The following is a 25649-nucleotide window of genomic DNA, read 5'->3' on the forward strand; positions in this document are numbered from 1 at the left end:
CCCGACCCCGGGCAGCCTGAGACCACCCTCCTCTCCCAGAAGGAGGCCCCATTCTTCGTCTGCCGCCCAGATTCCCTAAGGCTGGAGGAAGTTATTCTACTTGCGATGTTTACTGAAATAATACATTTCAGCTGAAAACTCCACAGGCTAAAGGAGAAGAAAGGGAGAGGGGAGGAGCAGAGCCAAAGCACTGCCTAAGCAAGGACCCTATGAGGGAGGCCTGGGAGGGAGCCAGGCTCCTGCGCTCTGGGCACCGTCTGCGGTGAGTGGGATGCTCCCTCCAGGTCCCTGGTTGGAGGCGGATCTGTCACAGACTGTGAGGCAGACAGAATGAGTTTTCAGTGCCCCCTGCCTCCCAACGGTGCCCCTTTCCCTCCACAGAGCTGTGATCCCCTAGACTCCTAAGCCCTCTGCCTGGTGGGCCCCACATCCTCTCAGTGTATGGTCTGTGCAATCAGCCCATCCCTGGACCCTCTCTGCTAGGGCCATTTGCTCTTGAAGCCTCACTTCTGCATAACGAGGGAAGGACAGTGTCCCTGCCAGCAGGGATTCAGGCCACGGGCTAGCACAGGCTCTTCCACAAAATCTGTTTTCACCCCAGGTTGGGAAAGGCCACCCAGCCTTGTGGACAGCTTATGTGTAACAGAGGGTGGGCCAATGGGAGAGAAAGAATTTCTAGAATCAGATGACTAACCAGGAACATCAGGTATGACTGGACAGGTCGTTTAACTTCTCAATTTATAAAGTATCTCATTACAAAATAACATGCATCACGTATATATATGTCTGTGTGTGTATACATATACACATGGACGTACATATGTGTATCCATACATGTATATATGTATGTATGCATAGGAAAACTGATGCACATGAAATATGAAGTTAATGTTAGCTCCACGTGATACAAGTACACCAATATTTTATATTCTTTATACTTGCATGAAGTTTCCAAAAGTTATATTATGCAGACACAACTTACACAATCAGAAAAAGAGCTTAACGGGATAATAATTTCCAACTCATGAAGTGTATAGGTAGATACGTTATCCAGTGGGATCATGCTGTAAAGTATTCTGAAGAATCAGAAGCATCGCCCAAATGAACATTTGGGATTTTGGCAACTGGCAGGTCAGGCAGACCCTGCCTACTAGCACATGGCGGATTCTCCCAAAGTTTCCTTCCAAAAGAAAGGAAGAGATACTAGCAGTGGTGAGACCCAGAACAGCCAGTTTCAGGCGGTAGAGCAAGAGGGTTGGACACTGTATGTGTGTGTATTATGAACCACTGGTACAGAGTATATGTAGCTTTTCAACAAGTACTTATTACATACCCAACTTTTCTAAATACGTAATAGTTAAGGGTGTGTCTATGGGCAAAAGTTCAATTCTGGAACTACAAGCAAGGTCACAGAATAGAAGACTCCTTTCTCCCACCCTGACGCTCTTAACAATGTCCTTCACCACCCACCCAGGGTTAGAAGTGAGACCCTTCCAGCATAGGATCAATGTAAATCTTTCTGTGTGACATGGGATTATACACAGTTTATGCCAATAGTTGCAAAAACAGCATATCTGTGACATTCTTTAAGTATCAAAATTGCACAAGGCCACAAGATGGCATCCTTATGCTATCAAAGTCTGATGTGTGTGTGTGTGTGTGTGTGTGTGTGTGTGTGTGTGTGTGTGTAAATAGTTGCAAAAACAGCATATCTGTGACATTCTTTAAGTATCAAAATTGCACAAGGCCACAAGATGGCATCCTTATGCTATCAAAGTCTGATGTGTGTGTGTGTGTGTGTGTGTGTGTGTGTGTGTGTTAAGAGTTAATCCTCTTTGGAAGGGTAGATGGACAGAAAAGTGAGAGGTGGGAAGGATCACAGAATCCTTCCTACCCTATGTCTCCTCCTGCTCTTGTACTTATTCCTATGTATGGTTAAAATATAGTTTAGACGCCTAGTTTTATTTTTCACATAGAATTTTTTTTTTTTTTTTTTTTTTTTTTTTAAGCAGGCGGACCCTCAACCACTGCGCCACCAGGGAAGCCCTCACATAGAATTTTGATTTATTATCTTAATCTCTAAGGGAATGGATAAAAATCTATAATTTTGTTATTGTTTAATAAGAGGAAAATATACTAAAATCAATCAGCAGTCTTCCAAAGACTGGTTCCCACCACTGATCTACAGGAAGCACGTGTCAAAAACAGAACGGTCCCTCCTCCACCTAATTACACAGCAGAGATTGTTTCATTGGGAGCCGCTACTTCATATAGTGTTTTCCACACTGGTATGATATCATTAACCTCACTGATATATTTTAACACATTCCTAACTGTGGCCATGAAAGGCAACTCTACATAATCCCCTAACTTTGCTCATTTAGGATAATCTAATTATTTTCCTGACGCCCTTCAGCAATGGTTAATAGCTTAGGAGTCAGACTGACCTGGATACAGATCCCATCTTCACACTTACTAATTGGAAGATCTCTGACCTGCCTTGGTTTTCTCTTCTATAAATAGGGATATTTAAAATGGCCTCAGAATGTTATTGTGATAATTAAATATATGATATTTGTACAGTATTTAACTCAATGTCATGCGTACAATAAATGGCAATTTATTTTTAATCATTGTTATTATGAATTAACAAACACCAGTTTCCCCTCTGCTGGTTTTCTTTTTTTCCTCTACAGTACAGCGAGTATTGAAGACAACAGGCATACACACAGAAGCTCCTGCTGCCTTTTCATCTAATCCCAAGCTTCATTCAGATGTACTCAGATATGGCCCTTATCTAATGCCTTGAAAAGGTATGAGTGATATGAGGCAAGACAGCCAGGAGAGGGCAGGTCATGGGATCCAGCTCCAAAAGAGGGGCCAGCGGTGTGCACTAAGATGAGAGATCAAGTCTTCAGACATCAGAGAAAGCAGAAAGGAGCAAACACCTTCTTGAGGACCACACTGACAGATCCAGAATTGAGGCCAGTTGGAAAGGCAGCACGAGTGATAGGAATAAGATGCTCTGTCCTAGCAGAGGCTGTCCAGCATAAAGATGCCCGAAATCTGCAGGTGGCTTGTGACACTGACCAAGAAATGTTAAGTTTGCACATTATTAGACTGTGTGTTATTATAAACAAGACTATACATTATTCCAGAAATATACAAGATTTATAGGATACTTAGGATTTTAAAACTATCCAACCATTGTCAACATCAGAAAATTTGTTCTTCAGTAGAGATGGCGAAAAGGTATGTAATCTAATGGTCCAACTCTGACTGGCTGCTTATGGCTAGAGGTGCAGCAGCACTGAGCAATATTCTAGGGCTGCATCCAGGCTGAGCAGGATAGGATGCTGTGATAGATTAATAATGTCTGGCCAGACGCCAGGAGCCAGAAGCAGCAATGAATGTGCCATAAACCCATCATCTCTCTTCTCATTCAAAATCCAATTGTAAGCCATGAAGAAGGTACCAGAAAAAAAATAGGTGAATACTTATCTGATACTAAGATGGGAAAGAATTTTGTAAGCATAAAAGGAATGGAAGAAATTACAAAGAAAAATATCTAAGCAAAATTCTAAAATATCTAGGTATCAGAAAATATTAAAAATTGGGCTTCCCTGGTGGCGCAGTGGTTGAGAGTCCGCCTGCCGATGCAGGGGACACGGGTTCGTGCCCCGGTCCGGGAAGATCCCACGTGCCACGGAGCGGCTGGGCCCGTGAGCCATGGCCGCTGAGCCTGTGTGTCCGGAGCCTGTGCTCCGCAACGGGAGAGGCCACAGCAGTGAGAGGCCCACGTACTGCAAAAAAAATAAATAAATAAAAATTTAAAAAGCAGAAAAAGTATTTTTCACAAATGACAAAGGTATTGAATATTTATATAGGAAGCTCTCTTATGAATTATTAAGAAAAATGCTAATGATCCAATGGAAAAATGACAAACGAATATGGAGAGATGATTCTTAAGAATTTTAAATGACTCAAAAGCTTAGATTACAAATGTGCATACTTATATTCAAAGAAACAATAACTAGAGCACTCATGAGATAACATATTTTGCACACAAAATTAGAGAAGATTAAAGATATATTACTCAATGCAGGTAAGAATATAAATAGATACATATATGTTGCTTTAGGGATATACATTGCCTTTTTGAGAATACTTGAAAATACTTCCAGTAATTCATCTATAGGAATCTAATCTAAGGAGTATTTTTAAACGGTGGCAAAATTTACAACACAAGAATAATAATCATACAGAATTTTCCTATAACAAAATTTGGAAAACAATCTAAATGTCCAAATTAGAAAATGGTTAAATAAAATTTGATTTATCCAACAGAGGAGTTTTGATCAATCCTTAAAATTGCTTTGGAATAATTTTCCTGTATAACCTACATGAAAAGATTTTGCACATCCCAATTGTGTGTTTCATTACCTATTATAGCATATTATATTTTTATCCAATATTAAATTAAATTATATTGTCATGTCATATATGTCATGCAATATCAAAAATAAGTAAAATATCCACAAATACTGGTTATTTTGGGTTGTGTGATTAGGAGTAATTTTTATTTTCCTCATTTTATTGTTCTATGTTTTCCTAGTGGAAAATAATTTATTATTTCTTTTTTTAATATATTTATTTATTTTTTTGGCTGCATTGGGTCTTCGTTGCTGCGCGCGGGCTTTCTCTAGTCGTGGCGAGCGGGGGCTACTCTTTGTCGCTGTGCGCGGGCTTCTCGTTGTGGTGGCTTCTCTTGTTGTGGAACACAGGCTCTAGGTGCGCGGGCTTCAGTAGTTGTGGCACACGGGCTCAGTAGTTGTGGCTCGTGGGCCCTCGAGGGCAGGCTCAGTAGTTGTGGCACACGGGCTTAGTTGCTCCATGGCATGTGGGATCTTCCTGGACCAGGGCTCGAACCTGTGTCCCCTGCATTGGCAGGCAGATTCTTAACCACTGCACCACTAGGGAAGTCCCTATTATTTCTTTTAATTGGGAAATTTTAAATTCTATTCGATTAAAACTGTCGCATGAAATTTTTTTCAAGCAACCTAATCATAGAAAAGAATCCTGGAGCATAGTGGGCCAGAACAAGTACTTTAGTCACACAGACCCTTGATACCTTTAACAACGTGAACTTGGGTAAGTCACTTAACCTCTCCAAGCCTCAGTTTTCTTGTCTGTGAAATGGGGATGATAAGAGTGCCTACTCATAAGACAGCTATGAGTCTTAAGTAAGAGATACCCTCAAGTGGTTAGTATGGCTCCTGGCCCCTAGGAGGTACTTAAAACACTGATCACTAGCTACTCTGAGGGGAACTGACCACCGGCTTTGGATGAATTAGACTCAGCCAGTGAAAGTGGCTATGGCACCCTGAGTCCTTACATTCCAAATGCATGCCTACAAGGCCATGCTTTGTGAAAGTCCAGCTGGCTTTGTGGTTGGCCAAAAGAACCTGTGTTAGCTGGAGTTTCCTGAGAATCATCATCAATGCCATTTCATAAACCATCTTTCCACACGTCGTCAAGGAGATGCGTCAGTGAGACACAGCTGCTACCCGCCCCCATAACAGAGGCCAGCACTTACTGAGCCCTTCATCCTCTCCAACTCATGCAGACACTGAGCCAAGCGAGGACAATGTGCATTTTACAGATGAAAACAATGAGGCTCAGAGAGCTTCGGAAATTTGCCCAAGATGCCAGAGAGACTCAGAGCCAAGATTTCGCACCCGCATCCACGTGATGTCAAAACCCAGACTCGACTCAGAGCCAAGATTTCACACCCGCATCCACGTGATGTCAAAACCCAGACTCTCCCACCACCATCAACACACACACACACACACACACACACACACACACACACACGCACTCAGCTCTTAGCATCAAGATTCCTCCGAAGATGGCCCGAGCAGTCAGGGAGGGACACAGCCCCTGAGCAGGGGTCAAGTCATCAGAGATGGTAGAGAAGCCCCGGTTTCCTCCTTTCTCTCCTCCACTCTATAACCAAGGGATGTGTTCCCTGCCTCTCCTCCTGGTAACCGGAGCTCAACACCCCTGTCTCTCAAGTGAAGTCGTCCGTCATCACTCTGCCACACTGGAGGAAAGCTGCCTCCACAGGCAAAGAGGGACCTGCCCTCAGGTGCTGCCTGAGATGGTCCAAGTGCTCCTGGGTCAGAGTCAGGGACACAGCCTTGCAAAGCCGCCCTCAGGAAACACAGCCAAGGACGGAGGCCCAGATCCCCTGAGGGAGAAGCAACAGCATCGAGAAACCTCAGTTGACCAAGAGAACATTCCGTTTCTCTTGACTTTAACCAGCTTGAGACTTAGTCACCATGCTTTTGAATAACAGTTACAAACTTTAAAAATTATAACGACAGCAGCTAACAGGTAGCACATATTCAATTCACCACGCTAAAACATGTATAGCTTTTAAAATTCCCTACAGCCACCCTATCCCTAGGGTGATTTTTATGAGCCCAGTTTCCTGATAGTGATTCATGACGACAAAGTATGCGTGCTTACGTCCAAGGTGGGTGAGGAAGTGGGACCCTGCTCCAAAGAATGAAACCCCCCAGAGGCCTGACAGGAAGGGTGCTGGTGCCGAAGTGGGGGAAGAGGGCTGGAAGGGCACTTCCTTGGAAGAAAGAGCAGCCGGGGTGTCCGGTCAGGGCTGGAGACACATCCCAGAGCCTGGCTGGAGGAGGACCTGTGGGCCACCCTGATGGGGTCTGTGGTCCTCAGCACCCAATTTCTAGACCAGTATCTGAATTCCTCCAGGGCATACCTTGCTGCAAGGTACCTTGATGAGTTCTAATAAAATCTCAGGTCTCTGGTAAGTTCTCTTGGTTTTCAGCTGACCTCAGATCTAATAAACAGTTTTTAGTAACCATAAATGAGAAAGAACCACTAATATGTATTGAGCATTTGCTTTAATATGTTGAACATGCTTAGCTCTTTTAATCCTTACAAAAACACTTCCTGATAAAGAAACCCAGGCCCACCGAGGTTAAATAATTTGCCCCAGGTCCTCTTTTTTTAAGGAGTAAATCAGTGAACTCATGAAGGACGGCACTTACAGTCTCCATCAGTGGTTCTTAAAACTTTAGCCTGCATCAGAATTGTCCAGAGGACCAGTTAGAACACAGATGCTGGGCCCAACCCTCAGAGTTTCTGATTCAGTAACTCTGGGGTGAGGCCTGAGGATGTGAATTTCCAACAAGCTCCGGGGTGATGTTGATGCTGCTGGATCCAGGAACCACTCTTTGTGAACTAACGGCCTTGACGAGGAGTCAGCAAATTTTTTTATGAAAGAGCCAGTAAATAAATGCTTTAGGCTTTGACGATCAAGGGGCAAAATCAAGGATATGATATGAGTACTCATGCAACCATTTTAAATGTAACCATCTAAAAATGTAAAATCTATTCTTAGCTTTCAGGCCAAGTTTGACCTGTGGTCTAGACTCTAGACTAATTCCTGGTCTTGGTCCCTCCGTGCCCCACCCTACACCTGTTTTCTTCTTCTTAAGGGCCCCGCAGGTCCCCGCAGATTAATGTCCTCGTCAGGAAAGCGAACCTTAGCTTCCAGTGACTGAGAGGCCAGCTGGTATCCAGCGCAGGCCACACAGTGGCAGTGATGGGGTAGCAATGCCACTGAGGACAGGAAACCTGTTCTGGAGCTGACCCCGAGCCTCTGGCACTCAGGGGCACCCTGGCCACTGTGGACTGGGAACGTTCCATGTTGATGTTTGGAACCTGATCATTTGTTTGATTTTTCTGGGGCTAGTTCTAGTTCACGAAAAGTGCTGTATTTAGTGTTGTTTTTTGGGGAATAGAGGATTTCTTACAGCTTTTTAAAAACCGTAATGATGATAATAAAGACATCCCAATTAATGTAATCTGCTTTGAAAGCATACCACTCTTTGCATATTTTAGATAACCCCAAAGCGGAAGATCTGATACTAAGGTTTTTCCATATTTGTCAGGAGTTATCCATGTTCTGAATTTTTGTGTCCATGAGCTTCCAACTTTTCAAGCACCCACTTTTGTCCCTGGAGATTACAAACAGGGAAAGAAAGCATAAGGCCCCTGCAGAGAAGCACTTCTCCATTACCCACCCACCCCCGGAAGTTCACAAAATGGGTGGTGCAGAGAAGACCTTCCAGTAAGAATGCTCAGCTACTGATGGGTTTTCCAATGAAAACCTTGAGGAGCCCTTCACTCCCACATGATCAGAGACGTGTGAACAACCTCTGAACTCATTCCAATTAGAGAGAACATGACTCAGAACAGGTCGCTGTGCTGAGCTCTGCTGGGGTATAACAAAGTAAGTGGTACCACTTTTCCTGACATGCCTGGAGAGTTCTGCAAAATGGAGAAATCCAGCTTTAAAGTCCTCTAGCAAAGTCTCAATGGGTGGTCAGCATCTTCCCCACAAGTTCAGACTCCGTGCAGGTTTAAATGCTTTCTCACTGTGAAAGCATACTGTATCCTGTTCCATGGCATGAAGCTAAAAAGCTGATGCCACCAACTGCCAATGCATGCCCCTCAACTTCCCCAGAAAGAGTCAGATTAAGGGAATGACAAGGGGGAGAAAAGGGAGAGTGCATTAAGTACTGCATTCCAGTCCCCAAACTCTCTTGGCTACTAGTCACAATCCGGTGGCACTTGTTCTCCGTGTTTTGCAGTCTTTTACAAATGGGCGCCCAACGTGGGAAGCAGAGTGATGTAATAAGAAGACCCCTGTAAGATCAGAGGAACTGCGTTCTCCAGGATGACTGTCTCACAGGTGGTGACATTCCCCATCCTTAATTAAGGTCCACAATCCCTTAACCAAAACTTTCGGGGCCAGATGTCTGTTAGAACTCAGGATTTTTGCAATTATAAAAGTAATCTGGAAAGTAGAAGGGTGGTTGCCAGGGGCTGCGGGTAGAGGAAATAGGGAGCCGTTGTTTAATGGGGATAGAGTTTCAGTTTTGCAAGATGAAAAGAGTTCTAGAAATTGGTCACACAATCATATGATGTACATAACATTACTGGACCGCATGCTTAAAAATCGTTAAGATGTTAGATTTAATGTTTTGTGTATTTTGCCACAATTTTATTAAAAAACAATTAGGATCATATTCTCTATATTACTGAACATCCCTAGCAAGGTCTAGGGTGGTACCCCGAAATCAAACACATTGATACGTCTGCAACAAAATGCACAACTCGTCTCACTAACTAGGATAAATGAAAATCATACAGCCTCATATCAATTCAGGTAACATTTTGCCACAAAGTAAGTTTACTGAATATTCACTGAGAGACTTTTGGTTTTCAGCAGTCTCTGGAATTTGGAATTGCAGCTCAGGAACTGCGAGCCTGTAGCTCCCACTAACCCCACCCTATGCCACCTCAGTATGAAATGTTCATTATCCACAGTTTACAGATGAGAAAATAGAAACAAGATGCAAGAGGAGTAGGAAAATAGCCACTGGGCAAAGGTCGGTCAGCTTGTGGAAACGCAAACTTGCCTAGTTCAACTGCTAAGGCTTCACCCTGACCCCAGGCTAACGTGGACACAGATATGGTCAACGAAACATGGAATACTAAAGAAGTCCCTTGAAACTCAAAGAAGATCCCAGAGAATCCATCCCAATATGGTGCTAGTGGAAGGTGTGTGAGACGGAGCCATTGCGTTTTGACACTGACCTCTCCCCTTGGAAGGCCACGCCCCGCACTCTTACCAAACTCATGTCACTCCTGGAGCCAGAAACATGAGCAGGACAAACCACTACTCAGTCCCTGGGGACTATCCTTTGATCTTTTGTTTCTCAGGCCTGAAGCTCTGATCAGTGAGCTTTTGCTTCCCTTCTCCCCAACACTAATCGCCCACTTTTGATTGAAGCTGTTCCCCAGAAGTAGAAGGTGTGCAGATTAAAAGTGTCTTTGATTCTCTCAATCTGGCACATCTCCTGCGTATTCATAGGAGAAATGAGTCCAAGAGAGATCTGAAGCCTGATAGAGCTTACGAGGAAAAAGCTTCTGGCTCTCGTTGCTCACATCTGAGGTCAGCCCTGTCCCTTGGTTAGGGAAGCTTCATAACCGCAGATACTGTATCAACTGATCTTCGTAGCAGATCTCCATTGACATCTGTCTGTCTTCTGCACATCAACGTGGGCACCATAGGAGTCACTGCGGGGCAGGCTTCGCAGCATGGCGCTGAACTGGTTGAGGAAGGACAGTCCTCAATGTCGCAGTGCACGCTGGCCTCACTGGGAGAAAACACCAAAGGGCTAAGGTTTGGGGTTCCAGAGCAGCTGATGAGAGGGGCTGACTCGTGATTAAATGTTTCCTGAGGGTGGAGTGGGGAGGAAGTGGCCTCACGGACCATGATCCTTCTGCCCCTTTCTGTGCACTTCAGCAGCTGCAATCCCCTGGGAGATGCAGCCGCCGTGCTGGGTGCTGCTGGCAGAGTTGACACTGGCACTATTCCTCGCATGGTTTCTCAGCAAGGGAAGCCTTTTTTTCTGAGGGGTTGGACTCTCCCTCCTCAGTTAAATTAAACAAAGAACTCCTCTGTTGACGAGAGAATACGTTGGGCTTTTCAGGGTGGAATATTTAATGATAATGGAAAGAACGTCCATAAAACCGTGAGTCATCACAGCTGAGCAAGCTGTCTTTGCCTCCTGGGGCCAAAAGTGTGTGATGGGTGTGTTTAAACACATCTATACACAACACACACACACACACACACCACTCAGGCTGAATGTAGCTAAAACATGAGGTTCTGAACTTAGAATAACAGGCCCACTGTACTTGACATCACTTAAATATATATGGTGTTTTTTAACTAAGCACCACATTTCAAGAGAAATGTGTGTGTGCGCGCGTGTGTACGTGTGTGTGCATGAGCAAACGCACGCTAGAACCACGCCTGCGTAAGTAGACCCTCTAATCTTGCTAACATTCATGCCCTCCCCTCTCTCCTCTCCCAGGTATTAGATCTTGGGTCCAGACTCGGTTCTGGACTGCCCCTCCTTCCCTTTGATACACTGACTCATGAGGATGGACCAGAAACATCTACTAACTCAGGACCCTGAAGTTCTGTGGCCCCAGCTTAAGACCTCCAAAATGCTGGTCCTGGCTGGCTCTCCTGGGTCAGAGGAAGGGGGAAGGCAGGGAAGGGTGAAGCCTGTGCTTCTGTTCCAGGTGTGGCGGTTTGGGATGGAGCAAGGGTGTAAAGGGGCAGAAGGCTCGCAAGGAGAGAGCACTTGGGAGCCAGGCCCTAGGGATACCTAAGAGATGGGTCAAGATCTTCAACATTTGAAGATGTTCAACATCGCTACTTATTAGAGAAATGCAAATCAAAACTACAACGAGGTGCCACCTCACACTGGTCAGAATGGCCGTAGTTAAAAAGTCTACAAATAACAAATGCTGGAGAGGGTGTGGAGAAAAGGGGACCCTCCTACACTGCTGGTGGGAATGTAAGTTGTTGCAGCCACTATGGAAAACAATATGGAGGTTCCTCAAAAAACTAAAAACAGAACTACCATATAATCCAGCAATCCCACTCCTGGGCATATAACTGAGCAAAACTGTAACTCAAAAAGATGCATTCACCCCTATGTTCATAGAAGCACTGTTTACAGTAGCCAAGACATGGAAACAAGCTAAATGTCCATCGACAGTGAATGGATAAAAAAGATGTGGTACATATATATAATGGAATATTACTCAACCACGAAAAAAGAATGAAATAATGCAATTTGCAGCAACATGGATGAACCTAGAGATTGTCATACTAAGTGAAGTAAGTCAGAAAGACAAAGAAAAATACCAATGATATCACTTATATATGAAATCTAAAATATGACACAAATGAACCTATCTATGAAACAGAAACAGACCCACAGACATAGAGAACAAACTTGTGGTTGACAAGGGGGGTGGGAGGAGGGAGGTATTGGGAGTTTGGTGTTAGCAGATGCAAACTATTATATACAGAATGGATAAACGAGGTCCTACTGTAGAGCACGGGGAACTATATTAAATATCCTGTGATAAACCATAATGGAATAGAATATAAAAATGGATGTATGTATGTATAACTGAATCATTTTGCTGTACAGCAGAAATAAACACAACATTGTAAATCAACTATACTTCAATAAAATATATAAATATATATATGGGAAAAAAGATCTTCGCTGTTTAAGTGGGAGACGCCAGTGTGTACAAACCCTTGTGTCATGTTAAACCACACTGGTATGAATGAAGAATGTCAACAATGCTTTGTTTCTAGATACTGCAGGATAGAAACAGCAACATACTCATAACATATGAGAGTTGAAAGAATCTGCTAAGATCTTCCACAACCCCTTCATCTTACTGATAAGCAAACGGAAGCTGGGGTTCCTGTAACTTATCTAAGTTACATGACGACAGAGGTGGCATAGAACATGGTTCTCCCAATTTCCAGTCCACTTCTCTCTAAATTCTACTGTGAAAAGAGAAAAATGTAAAACTCGTTTGCCTGTATATGAGCAAAACTAAAAATAATGATGTGTGATGATTGCTTTCTACCTCTGGCTAATTATAAGTAATCTCCACTAATATGTGTCAGATTCACTTTATTTCTGCTTTGCAAATAGGTTCATCTGTACCATTTTTCTAGTGGCGATCATTTTGCAATATATACAAACATCAGATCATTATGTTGTACACCTGAAACTAAATGTTATATGTCAGTTATATCTCAATAAAAAATAAAGTGGGGGGAAAATATGCATCAGATTCACTTTAATCTTTTGCAAGCAAAACAATTTTCAACCCAGGGCCAGCCACGTGATTTGCAGAGTGCATCGCAAAATGAAAACACAGGGCCCTGGCCAGGGGCAGGGACCTCAATCTTTCCTTCCCACGGCCCACCACCCGAACCCACAGCAGATGGGTGACCACCAAGGAACTGCCAAAACCACCCTGGGATACTTTCAGTAGCTGAACGGGACGGGGATGAGCAGTCCCCTTCCTAGCCACCTGCCACATGCCAGCTTGGGGTGGGGAGGACTGCTGTCGCCTCACCTCAAGACACTATGGGAACCACACTCCAACCTGAACCTCTGAGTGCGTGCCCAGGCTCCCACTTGGGGGGCAGAGGGCAGCTATGGAACACAGGCCTCCGCCCTCACCCAGGTGCAACCTAGTCACTGCCCTGGTAGGGTCGCAGTGAAAGTGGTGTCCGGGTGCAAAGCAGGAGGCCAGGAGGGACTGGGCACAAAGGGGCAAGAAAGTGGCTGAGAACCCATCCTAGGGAGGCAGGGAGGTGGCAAGAGCCACCTGTAAGAGCAGAGGCTCCAGGCCCACAGCACTGGCTCCATCATCCTATCAGACTTCACTTACGAGGCACAAATTCGAAGAGAAAACCATTAAGAATTTCAAGATGGCAGACCTCTTCTGAGTATGGCCCTGTGAGAATACACTAGTCACCATGAAGCTAGCCCTGACTGAACTTGACTGTTGTGTGTACAATCTTCTGTTGCTCGGACAGCTAACTAACTGCTCAAAGCAGCCTGAAAGAACTAGAGGATCACTGTGCAGGTAGCCTAACAAATAGACACTGTGTTAACCTGCTAGGGCCACCATAGCAAAAAAGTACCACAGGTTGAGTAGCTAAAACAACAGAAAGTTATTTCTTCACAATTCTGGAGGCTTGAAATCCAAGATCAAGGTGTTATCAGGGTGGGTTTCTCCTAAGGCCTCTCTCTTTGGCTTGTAGCTGGCTGTCTTCTCCCTGTGTCTTCGCATGGTCTTCCCTCTGTGTCTGTCTATGTCCAAATTTCCTCTTGTTTTTCCTCATACTGGATTAGGGCCCACCTCAATGACCTTACTTGAATTTAATTTCCTCTTTAAAGATCCTATCTCCAAATACAGTCACATTCTGAGGTATCAAGAGTGAGAACTTCAACATATGAGTTTGGGGGGACACGATCAATCAATAACAGACACCATTCCTCAAATGCTGGATACTCTATAGAGGTGATCTCAGGGAAAACAGTTCCCTAAGAACCTATATGCAGTCTATGGCTTCTCTCAGGGAGGCCTTCTCTAAGCCTCCTGATCAATCAAGTTCCTCTTGTAGACACTCTTATAGCCACAATGCTCATGCATACTAATTTTAGAATTTTTAAATTCTCCTCCCACTAGATTATAAATTCGTGAGGGCAGGACCCAACTTGGAATGTCCAGAGCTTTGTCCCTTAGTATTTGGTCCCTAGGAAGCACCAGATTAAATTTTTCTGAAGGAAGGAAGGCCAACCAATGACACACAAACCAACGGAATTAAACTGGAACCTTCTAATCTTTGGCTTCTTGGCCCAGGAAACAGCCTAGGGATCCACTTCTTGGGCCTTTGGAGGAGAGGATTTAGAACATAAAGTGTATTGATAATTTCCTCAAGTATTTAATTTCAAATCTAACAAGTAAACGTCCTTCCCCATAAAGAAACAAGTTTGTGGTTATTTAATGAGACTTCCAGCTGCTGCACAGAAATGGGACTGTGCGCGGGGGTAGGAATGTTTGTTTTCCCAAACATTGTCATTAATCAAGCTGTGGGACGAACACACAATTAACTGTAGTCGCTTCCAAAAGAACACATTTGCCTTGCCTCAGTGACTCAGAGCACTCCTGGAACGCTGAGGCACACTAGCCGAGGTAAGATGGGTGTCCTGCTAGCACCTGCAGGACCCCACTGCAAATACACATCATGCACTCTTTCAATGGACAAAGATTTATCAAACAAACAAATATTATGCATCAGACACTGGCCTTAGGATTCAAGTGTCCCTGACACTTGGGCTGCAAAGATGAGTCTCGTGGTGAAAATAGACTACAAGTTTAACAGAACAATCATGAATGAAGCTATGAATCATTTGTTTATTCATTCATTCAACATTTACCAGGTGCTTACTATGAAAGGCTCTGTCCAAGACAGCGGGGATACAGTAGAGTTCAAAAGTGAGGAAGGGTTTACTCTGGTGGAACTTACATTCTTGTTGGGGAGAGATGGATAATAAACCAAAAAATGAATAAAGAGATAAAATAACATCAGAGGATGACAAGTGCTATGAAAATAACTAAAGCAGGAGAAATGGTTTACAAAGTGACAGAGAGAAAGCTATATAACTTAGCAGTCAAGGAAGGCTTCTTTGATTGGGTGATTTTGAGCAGAGACCTGAAGAGCATGAGAGAATGAGCCATGAAAAAATCTTGGGGAGGTGTATTCCAGGCTGAGGGAACAATAAGTGCAAAGGCCCTGGGATAAGCCCACACCCAGGAATGCCTAGGAGGCAGAGAAGGAGGGGGACAGTGGCAGGAAGGAAGGTAGAAGGCAACCAGGGGCCACATCAAGATGCAGAGTGAGCTCAGGAAAGGAGCACATCAGTCCTACATGGGGTTGGGGGGAACCTCACAAAGAGGTAGCATTTGAAATGAGACTGAAAGGATGCCAGCAACTTGCCTAGTGGACCAGCTGAGAACTTGTCTTCTCACCCTCCTCAGGAAGCTGAAAACCATGTGTGTTCTAAGTTCAGAGACCAGCAGTCGGAGTGCTAAAGTGGCTGCAGGTGACTGACCTGGTTCTCTCTGACGCACTCATCTTCCAAGGCATCTGCTCTTCTTTACTCTACCAAGAGAACACACCTGTTCCTCCCTAGCTGATGGATTTCTCAGGCCCCCATCTCTACATTCCCGCCTGGACCAATATTATGTTCACCATTGCATCCCCAGTTCTAGAACAGTGTCTGGCACAAGGTAGGAGCTTGTTGAGTAGATAAATGTCACTTGTTTTTTCTTATTTATCCATCCATCCATCCACCCATTCTTCTTCTTTTTTCCAAAACGAGAATTCAACGTAGCTGTCTTCAGCTACATCCTCAGGCCACATCTTTGTCTTACATATTCCTGTTCGACTTCGAGGCATCAGAGTATCCACTAAATTCCTTCAGGAAGGCATGGATATTCTCAGGGCTTAAACTGGCTCCACTGAGGTAAAATGTAAGTATCCAATAAGCTGCCAAATGCAGCACAGATGGTCAATAAGTTCTGTCTACAAGAGACCCACTTCAGACCTAGGGACATATACAGACTGAAAGTGAGGGGATGGAAAAAGATATTCCATGCAAATGGAAATCAGAAGAAAGCTGGAGTAGCAATTCTCATATCAGACAAAATAGACTTTAAAATAAAGACTATTACAAGAGACAAAGAAGGACACTACATAATGATCAAGGGATCGATCCAAGAAGAAGACATAACAATTGTAAATATTTATGCACCCAACATAGGAACACCTCAATACATAAGGCAAATACTAACAGCCATAAAAGGGGAAATTGACAGTAACACAATTATAGTAGGGGACTTTAACACCCCACTTTCACCAATGGACAGATCATCCAAAATGAAAATAAATAAGGAAACACAAGGTTTAAGTGATACATTAAACAAGATGGACTTAATTGATATTTATAGGACATTCCATCCGAAAACAACAGAATACACATTCTTCTCAAGTGCTCATGGAACATTCTCCAGGATAGATCATATCTTGGGTCACAAATCAAGCCTAAATTTAAGAAAATTGAAATCGTATCAAGTATCTTTTCCGACCACAATGCTATGAGACTAGATATCAATTACAGGAAAAGATCTGTAAAACATACAAACACATGGAGGCTAAACAATACACTGCTTAATAACCAAGTGATCGCTGAAGAAATCAAAGGGGAAATCAAAAAATACCTAGAAACAAATGACAATGAAGACACGACGACCCAAAACCTATGGGATGTAGCAAAAGCAGTTCTAAGAGGGAATTTTATAGCAATACAATCCTACCTTAAGAAACAGGAAACATCTCAAATAAACAACCTAACCTTGCACCTAAAGCAACTAGAGAAAGAAGAACAAAAAAACCCCAAAGTTAGCAGAAGGAAGCAAATCATAAAGATCAGATCAGAAATAAATGAAAAAGAAATAAAGGAAACGATAGCAAAGATCAATAAAACTAAAAGCTGGTTCTTTGAGAAGATAAACAAAATCAATACTTAGAAGTTCAACATTTTTAAGTTCCTACCCTGGCCAGAAACTCTGCCAGATCTTGGGGACCAACCTGTGAATGAGCAGATGTGATTCTTATCCTTGTTGATCTTATTGCCTAGCAAACGACACTGATAGATGTTCATCATATGATAAAGCCTGTGGCAGGGGAAGCAACTGGTGATAATAGTCACAGGAGAGGCACCTAATGCAGATGGAGGGGCAGTCTAGAAGATTTTCTAAAGGAAGTCATGTATGAGTCCTAGAGAAAAACAGAAGTGAGTCAGTAAAGCATTGGGGAGAAAATGTTTCAGAAGAAGGAACATAAGGGCAAGGGCTGGAGGCAGCTTCTTTGAGGAATGAACACTAGTTCAGGATGGCAAGGCTATATTTGGAGTGATAAGAGATGAAACTGGAGAAAAAGGCAAAAGTCACACAGAGAAGGAGATCCTAAAACTTACTAAACAGCTGGGTCTTTATTCTGAGGGTACACTGGAAAGCTTTCAGCATGGGAGAAAGATGAGCTGATTTATGTATTAGAAATATTTCTCCGATTTATAATGGACGAGATCAAGGGCAGGGAGACTTTGCAGTAATTCAAGTGAGAGGTTATGATGTTGAAGGGAGACATATTTAGAAAACTATTTAGGTGGCAGAAATGACAAGACTTGGTAATGTGGGTTGATTGAAGACACGAATAAAAGAAGAAAACACAGGAGTTTGTTTGCCACACAGATCTTTGAAGCTAGAGACGGAGTCATCCATTTTTTAGGGACAGTATCACTGTCCAGTAAGGGCCACTGATGGCTCCAGTGGTAAGAAGACCAGAGTGGGATGGAGCGATGAGACCACTGCCTCAGTCTCTGCAGGCAGCAGGAGGAAGCCAGAGGTTGGTCAGAACAGGATAAACCTGCTCTCGTCCCCACCCAAGGCACATGGAAGCACAAGGATGACCAAGGGCAAAGCCAGGAGCCACTACTCATCAAGATACCTCACGTGTTTCCCTACAGAGTTGTAGGAAGTGAAGTAGAGTTTAGTAGCTAACAACTCACATAACATTTCTTCAAACTTAAAACTTTCTGCCCTATAAGGGAATCATCTTTTAGTTGAAACTGATCCTTTGCTCATACTGATCTAAGTCCCCTTCCCAGCCTAGCATGCACTCCCCAATGTTCTCTGCCTTTCCAGATTCTACCCAAACTTCGGTGCAGTCCCAGCCACTCTGACGGTACATGCTCAGCACAGAGCACTGTAGGAGGTAAAATGAGCAGATGTCATGTTCCCTCGGGAAGCTGTTTCCTGTTTGGGGAGCGGGGATGCATGTACCTGAAATGAGTCCAAAATTGTCAAGTGCTGGGAAAATGCAAAGAAAGGAATTACCGTGGTGAGGTCTGGCTAATGGATAAAGGCTTTTGACTGGATAAGTGAGTATCTCACTGCCACAAAGCAACTGTGCTGAGATGTCGGTGCTCTGAGTTCCTGTAGTCTTGGTCTTGGATTTCACTAAGCAAACAAAACTCACTGGGTGACCATTTTATCTTCCCATACATTCACACATGAAGTATTTCCCCAAATTCTCTCCAAAAGTTTTCTCATTCCTCTCACTAGTAAAAGCTTGAAGCACTTTGCCAATCCTCCTACCAGTCCCGAAAGCAGGTAATTAAAAATAACGTGACACTTCACTAAAAGAAAAAATTAAAAGTACAGAAGAACAATTAAAATATTAACTACCTCATAGCAAGGAATAGCATGGATCACCATAGAGCAGCTATAATCATGCGGAAATCAGGTAATCAAGAAATTCATCTTTTTCTTTCTCCCTTTCTTGGTTGTACCAAGAAAGTTTGCTGTTAGCCAAGGAAAACTAACTGCATTTTAGACTCAACATGGAGTATGGTGATTGCTTAGATCTTCAACTCACTCAATTTCCATACGGAACAAAACTATAAACAATACCTTCGCAACACGATATAAGATTAGTGATCTGATACGCTAATTCTAATGAGCGATTGTTAATGTTATTATAATACTTGATATTGGTGCAGGCCACTTAAAAAGCAACTCAAAGATTTCCAAATGACTTAGGTAAGAAATCCACCCAGGACTTCAATATGGTAGACAAGATATTCTGAAAAACTCTCCCAGTATTAAGCCCCTAACAAAGCTTACAGCATTAAGAAAGGGGGTAAGTCCTTAGAGGTCAAAAATCAAAAAAAGAAAAATACAGAGAAATCAGAGAAACTCAGAGAGAAAAGTAAAAGATGTAGTGTGATGACCTTTTCCATGTGTCAAGTTGGCTAGGGTACAGTCCCAGTTATTCAACCAAACGTTAACCTGGGTGCTGCTGTGAAGCCATTTTGTAGCTGTAATGGAAGTCCATAATTGGTTGACTTTAAGATTATTCTTGGTAATCTAGTAGTCCTGGTTTAATCAGTTAAAAGACCTTAAAAGCAGAGCTGAGACTTCCTAGATGAAGAAATTCTGCCCATGGACAGCTGCTTCAGCCTGTGCCTGAAAGCTGCAGCCTGCCCTTCCTGACAGCCTGCCCACTGATTTTGGATTTGCCTAGCCAGCCTCCACTATCATGTAAACCAATTTCTTGCAATAATCCTCTCAATATCTACTTCCTACTGGTGCTGCTTCTCTGGCTAACCCCGATTGATGCATTGAGGCTCACTGCTGATCTGGGGCAACTGCTGCTCCCTGCTTCTGCTCTGGAGAAAAGAGGCAAGTTTAGGACTCACATAGGTGAAAAGTCAGATTAGGATCTACTAAGTGAAAATGTGAACCAGAAAACAAAGAACCAAGTAAGCAAACCTAAACTTGGCTCTCGGGGCTTCAACTCTGGGTACAGGGTAGCAAACTATTCATGGAGAATCTATAGCCGCAAGCCATAGATTTGGGACCCAACTCCACCATGGAATATGTGTAACTTCAACATTGAGCATAAAGAGATATCACCTCATATTCACCAGACTGGCAAAATTTATAAGTGAGAATATCAAGTATTAGACAGAATATGGAACAATAGGAACTATTAGATTCACTGCTCTTGAACAACTTTGGAAAGCAATTTTGCATCATCTGGTAAGGTCATAGATGTATATATCCTATGAGATAATGATTTCATTCCACTACTAGGTATATGCCCTGGAAAACCCTATGAATCTGTGTTCTAAAAAACACGTACAAGGTGGTCTGTACAGCATAATGTATAATAGCCCCAAACTGGAAGCAGTTCAGATCCACTCACAGGAGACTAGTCCAAGTGGAAGAGTCACATAATGGACTATCTACAACCGAGAAAATGAATGAATTACAGCTACATGTCCTGGCACAAACACAGTGTGGTGTAACAAAAAGCCCAATACATATATTAAAATTTCATTTCCTTTCATGGTCTTATCACATATTTTAAAGATAAAACCTGGACCAGGGCTTCCCTGGTGGCACAGTGGTTGAGAGTCCGCCTGCCAATGCAGGGGACGCGGGTTCGTGCCCTGTTCCAGGAAGATCCCACATGCCGCGGAGCGGCTGGGCCCGTGAGCCATGGCCGCTGAGCCTGCAAGTCCGGAGCCTGTGCTCTGCAACGGGAGAGGCCACGACAGTGAGAGGCCCATGTACAAAAAAACAAAACAAAACAAAACAAAACAAAAACCTGGACCAGATCCCTACTTACCCACACCCTATATCCAGGCTGTCAACTCTTCAGACCAAGATTTATATCCTATTCACAACTGTACCCACAGAACCTAGGAGAGCACCAGACATAAAGAAGATACCCAACAGATACTTGTTGAATGAATGAATAAATTTTGAACACAGAAACACATGCCAAACCTAGGGGCAGGACAGGAATAAAGACGCAGACGTAGAGAATGGACTTGAGGACACGGAGAAGGGGAAGCCGGGACGAAGTGAGAGAGTGGCACGGACATATATACACTACCAAATGTAAAATAGATAGCTAGTGGGAAGCAGCTGCATAGCACAGGGAGATCAACTCAGTGCTTGTGACCACCTAGAGGGGTGGGATAGGGAGGGTGGGAGGGAGACGCAAGAGGGAGGAAATATGGGGATATATGTATATGTATAGCTGATTCACTTTGTTATAAAGCAGAAACTAACACACCATTATAAAGCAATTATACCCCAATAAAGATGTTAAAAAAAAAAAGAAAGAAAGAAAAAAACGCATGCCAGGAAACAGACCCTGTGTTTCTAGCCTAGTGTCCTGATGCATGAAATCCCAAACCCTGATTTTACCTACCTGGACCCCTTTCTGCCATAGATGACCCTGCAACAGTTGTCATCTGACCTATCTGACTCCCCTTCCCCAGGTCCCAAAAAACATACTTCCCCCAGATACTTCCATCTAAGAGCCACTCACGTCCCAGTGTGATACATTGCCACTAAAAACCCTAAGAGAAGGGAGCGTGTCAATGTCAATAAAATGAGGTTTTGAAATGTGCTCTAGATTTAATTCCGGCAAGTTGTATTTTCCCATGATTTAACATGGATTCCAGAAAGTTGGAGTAAGCAAGAACTTTGACAGGGCTCGGCAAATACAAGGTTCAGAACAGCAAACAAAACTGGTTAAGAAATTCTAGTTCAAATTGATCAAATCGATAACAAAATAGTATCACATTAAAGTTCTGGGGGAAAAAATGAGTTAATTACATTGGGCCATATTGAAAAGGGACTTATTATGAAATTCCTGAGTACCTTTCTATTTGGGAAATAAACGTAAGTGAAGGGACACATTTTAGGGGAAAGTAATTGATATACTTTCTCTCCTGAAGTACTAGAGTACTTTTAAAGTACATCTGTTTTTCAGTACCAAGGGTGTTCCTGTTTTGAACATTACGAAGAAGGAATGTTTTACACAAGGAAAGGTGGTCTTTCTTGATACAATCACAGTAATTCTATCTGGCAGCACTGACTTCCCTAAGCACGAGGTGTACCTTAACGTGGGCTAATGACATGCCTAGTGTTGGTGAATTTCATCCCCTCTGCAGGGTAACATGGTACAAGAACACTGCAATTACCTGTTTCGGGGAGACCAAGCACATTTCGGTATACCAAGATTTTTAAATTCCAAAGGTCAAGTATACTTTAAGAATAATCACAAGCACATCAGCTTATTCTGCAATCTCTAGCTGTCATTTTAGTATTGAGTCACAATTATTGTCTTAGGGAGGGAGATCGTCACAAAGAACTGACACTTCCTTAACATCTAGAAATCACACATTTCTTTTTTCTGTTATGTTATGTGGACTGGATGCCAGCACACTCTAGATTCATCTATGTGGCTACAAGTCACTCTTCATTTCATTTCAATGATTTACTGATTTTCCACTTTGCACCTATCACTATGTTACATACTGTTTGGGAAGCCCCTACTCTAATGGGGCTTTCCAGATAGTTGATAAAACAAGATTTATATTCAAGGAAGACTTAAAGAACAAACATGACAGAGTATAAAGCCCGAGGTGTAATAGAACCTTGACTTAGGAGCTTGGTTATATTCTGAACACCAACTGCCTCGATGCTTTTGAAAATTCACTCCCTCCTCTGAGCCACGGTTGCTTCTTTGGTGAGAGAAAGAGGCTACATTAGGCGCTCTCAAAGGTCCTTCTGACAAAGCTGTTCACTTCTGACATTCTGGGTTTTAAAGAAGTATAAGAGAGTATCTTTTAGAAGATGTGTGTGGAGAAATTCACAGTGCAAAGATTGTTCCAAGGTGGGATTAATCAGAGAAGGTTTCAGAGTAGTGGTAGGCCTTAAGGTTGCCCTAGAAGCACAATGACGAAATGGTACTGCAAGCACTATAACTGTGGTATTGTGTGTGACCTACTGGGGGCATGACATTTGTAAATCTCATTCTTTTCCTATTCATCTCTTCTGCCTTTATGACTAAACGCATGCCATTTTCAACACGTTATTACTCAACTCTACCTCAACAGGGGAGTTATAAAGGAGAGAATGGGTTCAAGTGGTTGGATGAGGAATAGCCTAACTCATTTCACAGAGCAGCCATGCCTACAGGGGCAATTACCCAGCCAAATTCACTCACTGTCCTAGTAACTCCCTCCGCCATATTAATTACCTAGTGATCTAAAAACTATCAAATCACACATACGAAGTGTCATCCATCACCCAAGATTAATAAGAATCGGGCAATTATTAATAGGAATTGGGCAATTATTAATAGGAATTGGGCAATTATTCCAACTATTCCAATCCTTCCAGATGATCGGATTGGTGACAGAGTCCTAAAAATTCACACTGAAACTAAATTATCTAGAATGGTACATCAATCAATCGGACCGACCAGATGATGCGTCTCTTCTCTTGGTGCTTTCTGGAAGGAGATTTAGATAGTAAGTTACCTAATTTAGGTCAGAGTTCCAATAGCTTATTAAAGTTAAGGAATTTAAGCAGCTGTCCATTTTTGTATACAGAAAATATAGACTCAAAAATTTCTTATTGCTTGCATATACTCTGCTAAGATTACAGAAGAAACTCCCAGGAAAGTTACCATCTGTCTTAGGGTCTGGATGATGTCTGCAGAGAAATTACTCCTCCCCTTGTCCTTTCTTTCTCCTACTTGGCAAAGCTCAAGTTCCGAGTCCTCTGAAACGCTTATCAGAATCTACTATCTCTAATTCCTTCCTCATCTATTTTCCCTTTGAGGTCCACGGTTTCTAAATCCTTGAGACACATAAATAATATTATGGATTCCTTTTGGTAACTGTCTCCCTAGCCCACTATTTTTTTTTCCTCTGAAGAAAGGAGAAACTAAATAATATTTTTTAAAAGTCCCAATTTCCAGTGGCCCTTTATGCATTACTATTATCTCCTACATATTAAAGAGAATATTGGCGTCTCAAGGGAATAACTTGGGTCAGTTTAGCTCTGAAAACTACCTGAAACTCTTTAGTACAAGGCAGAGAGGAGCAGTTCAGATCATTCCCGAGACACGGGGGCAGATAACATACTTTGTAGTGGACTACAAACAAAACGCAGCCAAAAGAATCTTAGCTGAATTCATCATTTGATAACGTGTTGGTATTTTCTCAGTTTCTCTTCACATATCATTATCAGCATCATCAAATATTTAAATCTGCTTTCCATATGCAGATATGAAAAGCTGTCTAGTAATATTCCATGCTAATGTATTATAACATTGCTTGATACTGCAAAGCATCATTTGTAATTTAAACTATTTTCCTCCAAGGGATTCAGAAGAAGCTTAAAAAAAAATTTACCATTATGAATACCACATAAATATCATCAACTAATGTGGCAAGGATGTAAGAGATCCCTTTTCCCTTTCCCATTAAGAATACAGAGACTTGAGTACAGAGAAGTGAAGGGTACAAGGGTACATATTTTCTGGCCACAGAATGGGGAAGAGATAACAGATTTGAAGAAGAGCAGGTCTCGTTGTAAAAAAAAAAAAACAAAAAACAATAATAGAACAGAACAAATTCCTCCATCCAGTGAGGAGATTAAGTCACAGTACCCTTTAATCCGCAGGTTGGCTCCTTCATCTCTGGGACGCCCGGCCTCTGCCTCCTGTACAGGACATGTGGGTGGTATACTCCCTCAGCCAGCTGATGGCTTTTGACAGGCTCAATGAAAAAGTCTCCATGTGGCAGATGGAAAAATCCAGTCTGTAAATACATGCAGTACAAAGGTTTTATTTGAATCAATTCTTTACCGAGGCAAAGAAAATTAGTAAAGTGAAAATTATATAGATTATGATGAGCCCTGAAACTCATAAGACCGGTGCTTTCATCGTCTGCCATGTGATCTCACAGAAGAGCTACACGTAAATAATTTAGTGAATGTCTTCATAGTCATAGTTATTAAATGTTTTGGGGTCATGATCCCTTAAGACGCTAATGAAAAAAGTGTATATATACACACATATCCAAAGGTAGCATACAATTTTTCAGGTTCGTGGATTCCCTCCACCCCTATAACTCATTGCTGGATATCTATGAATCTTAAATTAGTGCTTCCCGGTTGCCCTGTTATGGAACTGGTACTTATAATCCATATTTCACTGACAACTTTTGGGAACGTTTACCTGTAAGTGAGCAGCGGTTTGACTTGAAGTGTGTAATGCCATTCTGCTCTCAAGGAAACAGAGAAACATAATATTAATTTCCTGATCTGAGCCTGAGTTTCCAAGAGTCTAAAGAGGGCACTCTCATTTCACAGATACGGGAATCAGCCATAAGTTGGAGAATGCTGGGCGATGAGTAACTCTTTTTGGAGGTCAGATCTAGAAGCGGTATAGCCGACAACTCTGTTTCCTCTTTGGGAAAATTTCCTAGTGCCCATTTAAGATGTTTAGAAATTGCTTTGCCAATGATCTCCTAGGATGGACTTAGCTCTCAGGATGTGAATTCTATATTGATGAAAAAGAGGGCTTGCCCTCGACGCCCCCCTTGCAGCTTCACCTTGAGGTGACCAAGAGCTCAGACTCTGGAATTAACCCGGGTTCACATCCCAGCTCCTCCACTTTTTAGCTCTGTGATTTG

The 25649-nt window shown here is 42.7% G+C and overlaps 1 protein-coding gene across 2 annotated transcripts in view; it reads right to left on the bottom strand.

Annotated features, from left to right (window-relative positions):
* The window catches only part of ADAMTS12 (ADAM metallopeptidase with thrombospondin type 1 motif 12), a 373547-nt gene that overhangs the window by 219700 nt on the left and 128198 nt on the right, over positions 1-25649 (bottom strand). For both annotated transcript variants that reach the window (XM_024755783.1, XM_024755782.1), the window contains exon 3: positions 24623-24773. In XM_024755783.1, the coding sequence (XP_024611551.1) occupies positions 24623-24773 (151 nt within the window). The remainder of the gene's footprint in view (positions 1-24622; positions 24774-25649) is intronic.

The sequence above is a fragment of the Neophocaena asiaeorientalis genome, unplaced genomic scaffold (assembly GCF_003031525.2).
Source record: "Neophocaena asiaeorientalis asiaeorientalis breed wild unplaced genomic scaffold, Neophocaena_asiaeorientalis_V1.1 scaffold93, whole genome shotgun sequence".
NCBI classification, from domain to species: domain Eukaryota; kingdom Metazoa; phylum Chordata; class Mammalia; order Artiodactyla; family Phocoenidae; genus Neophocaena; species Neophocaena asiaeorientalis.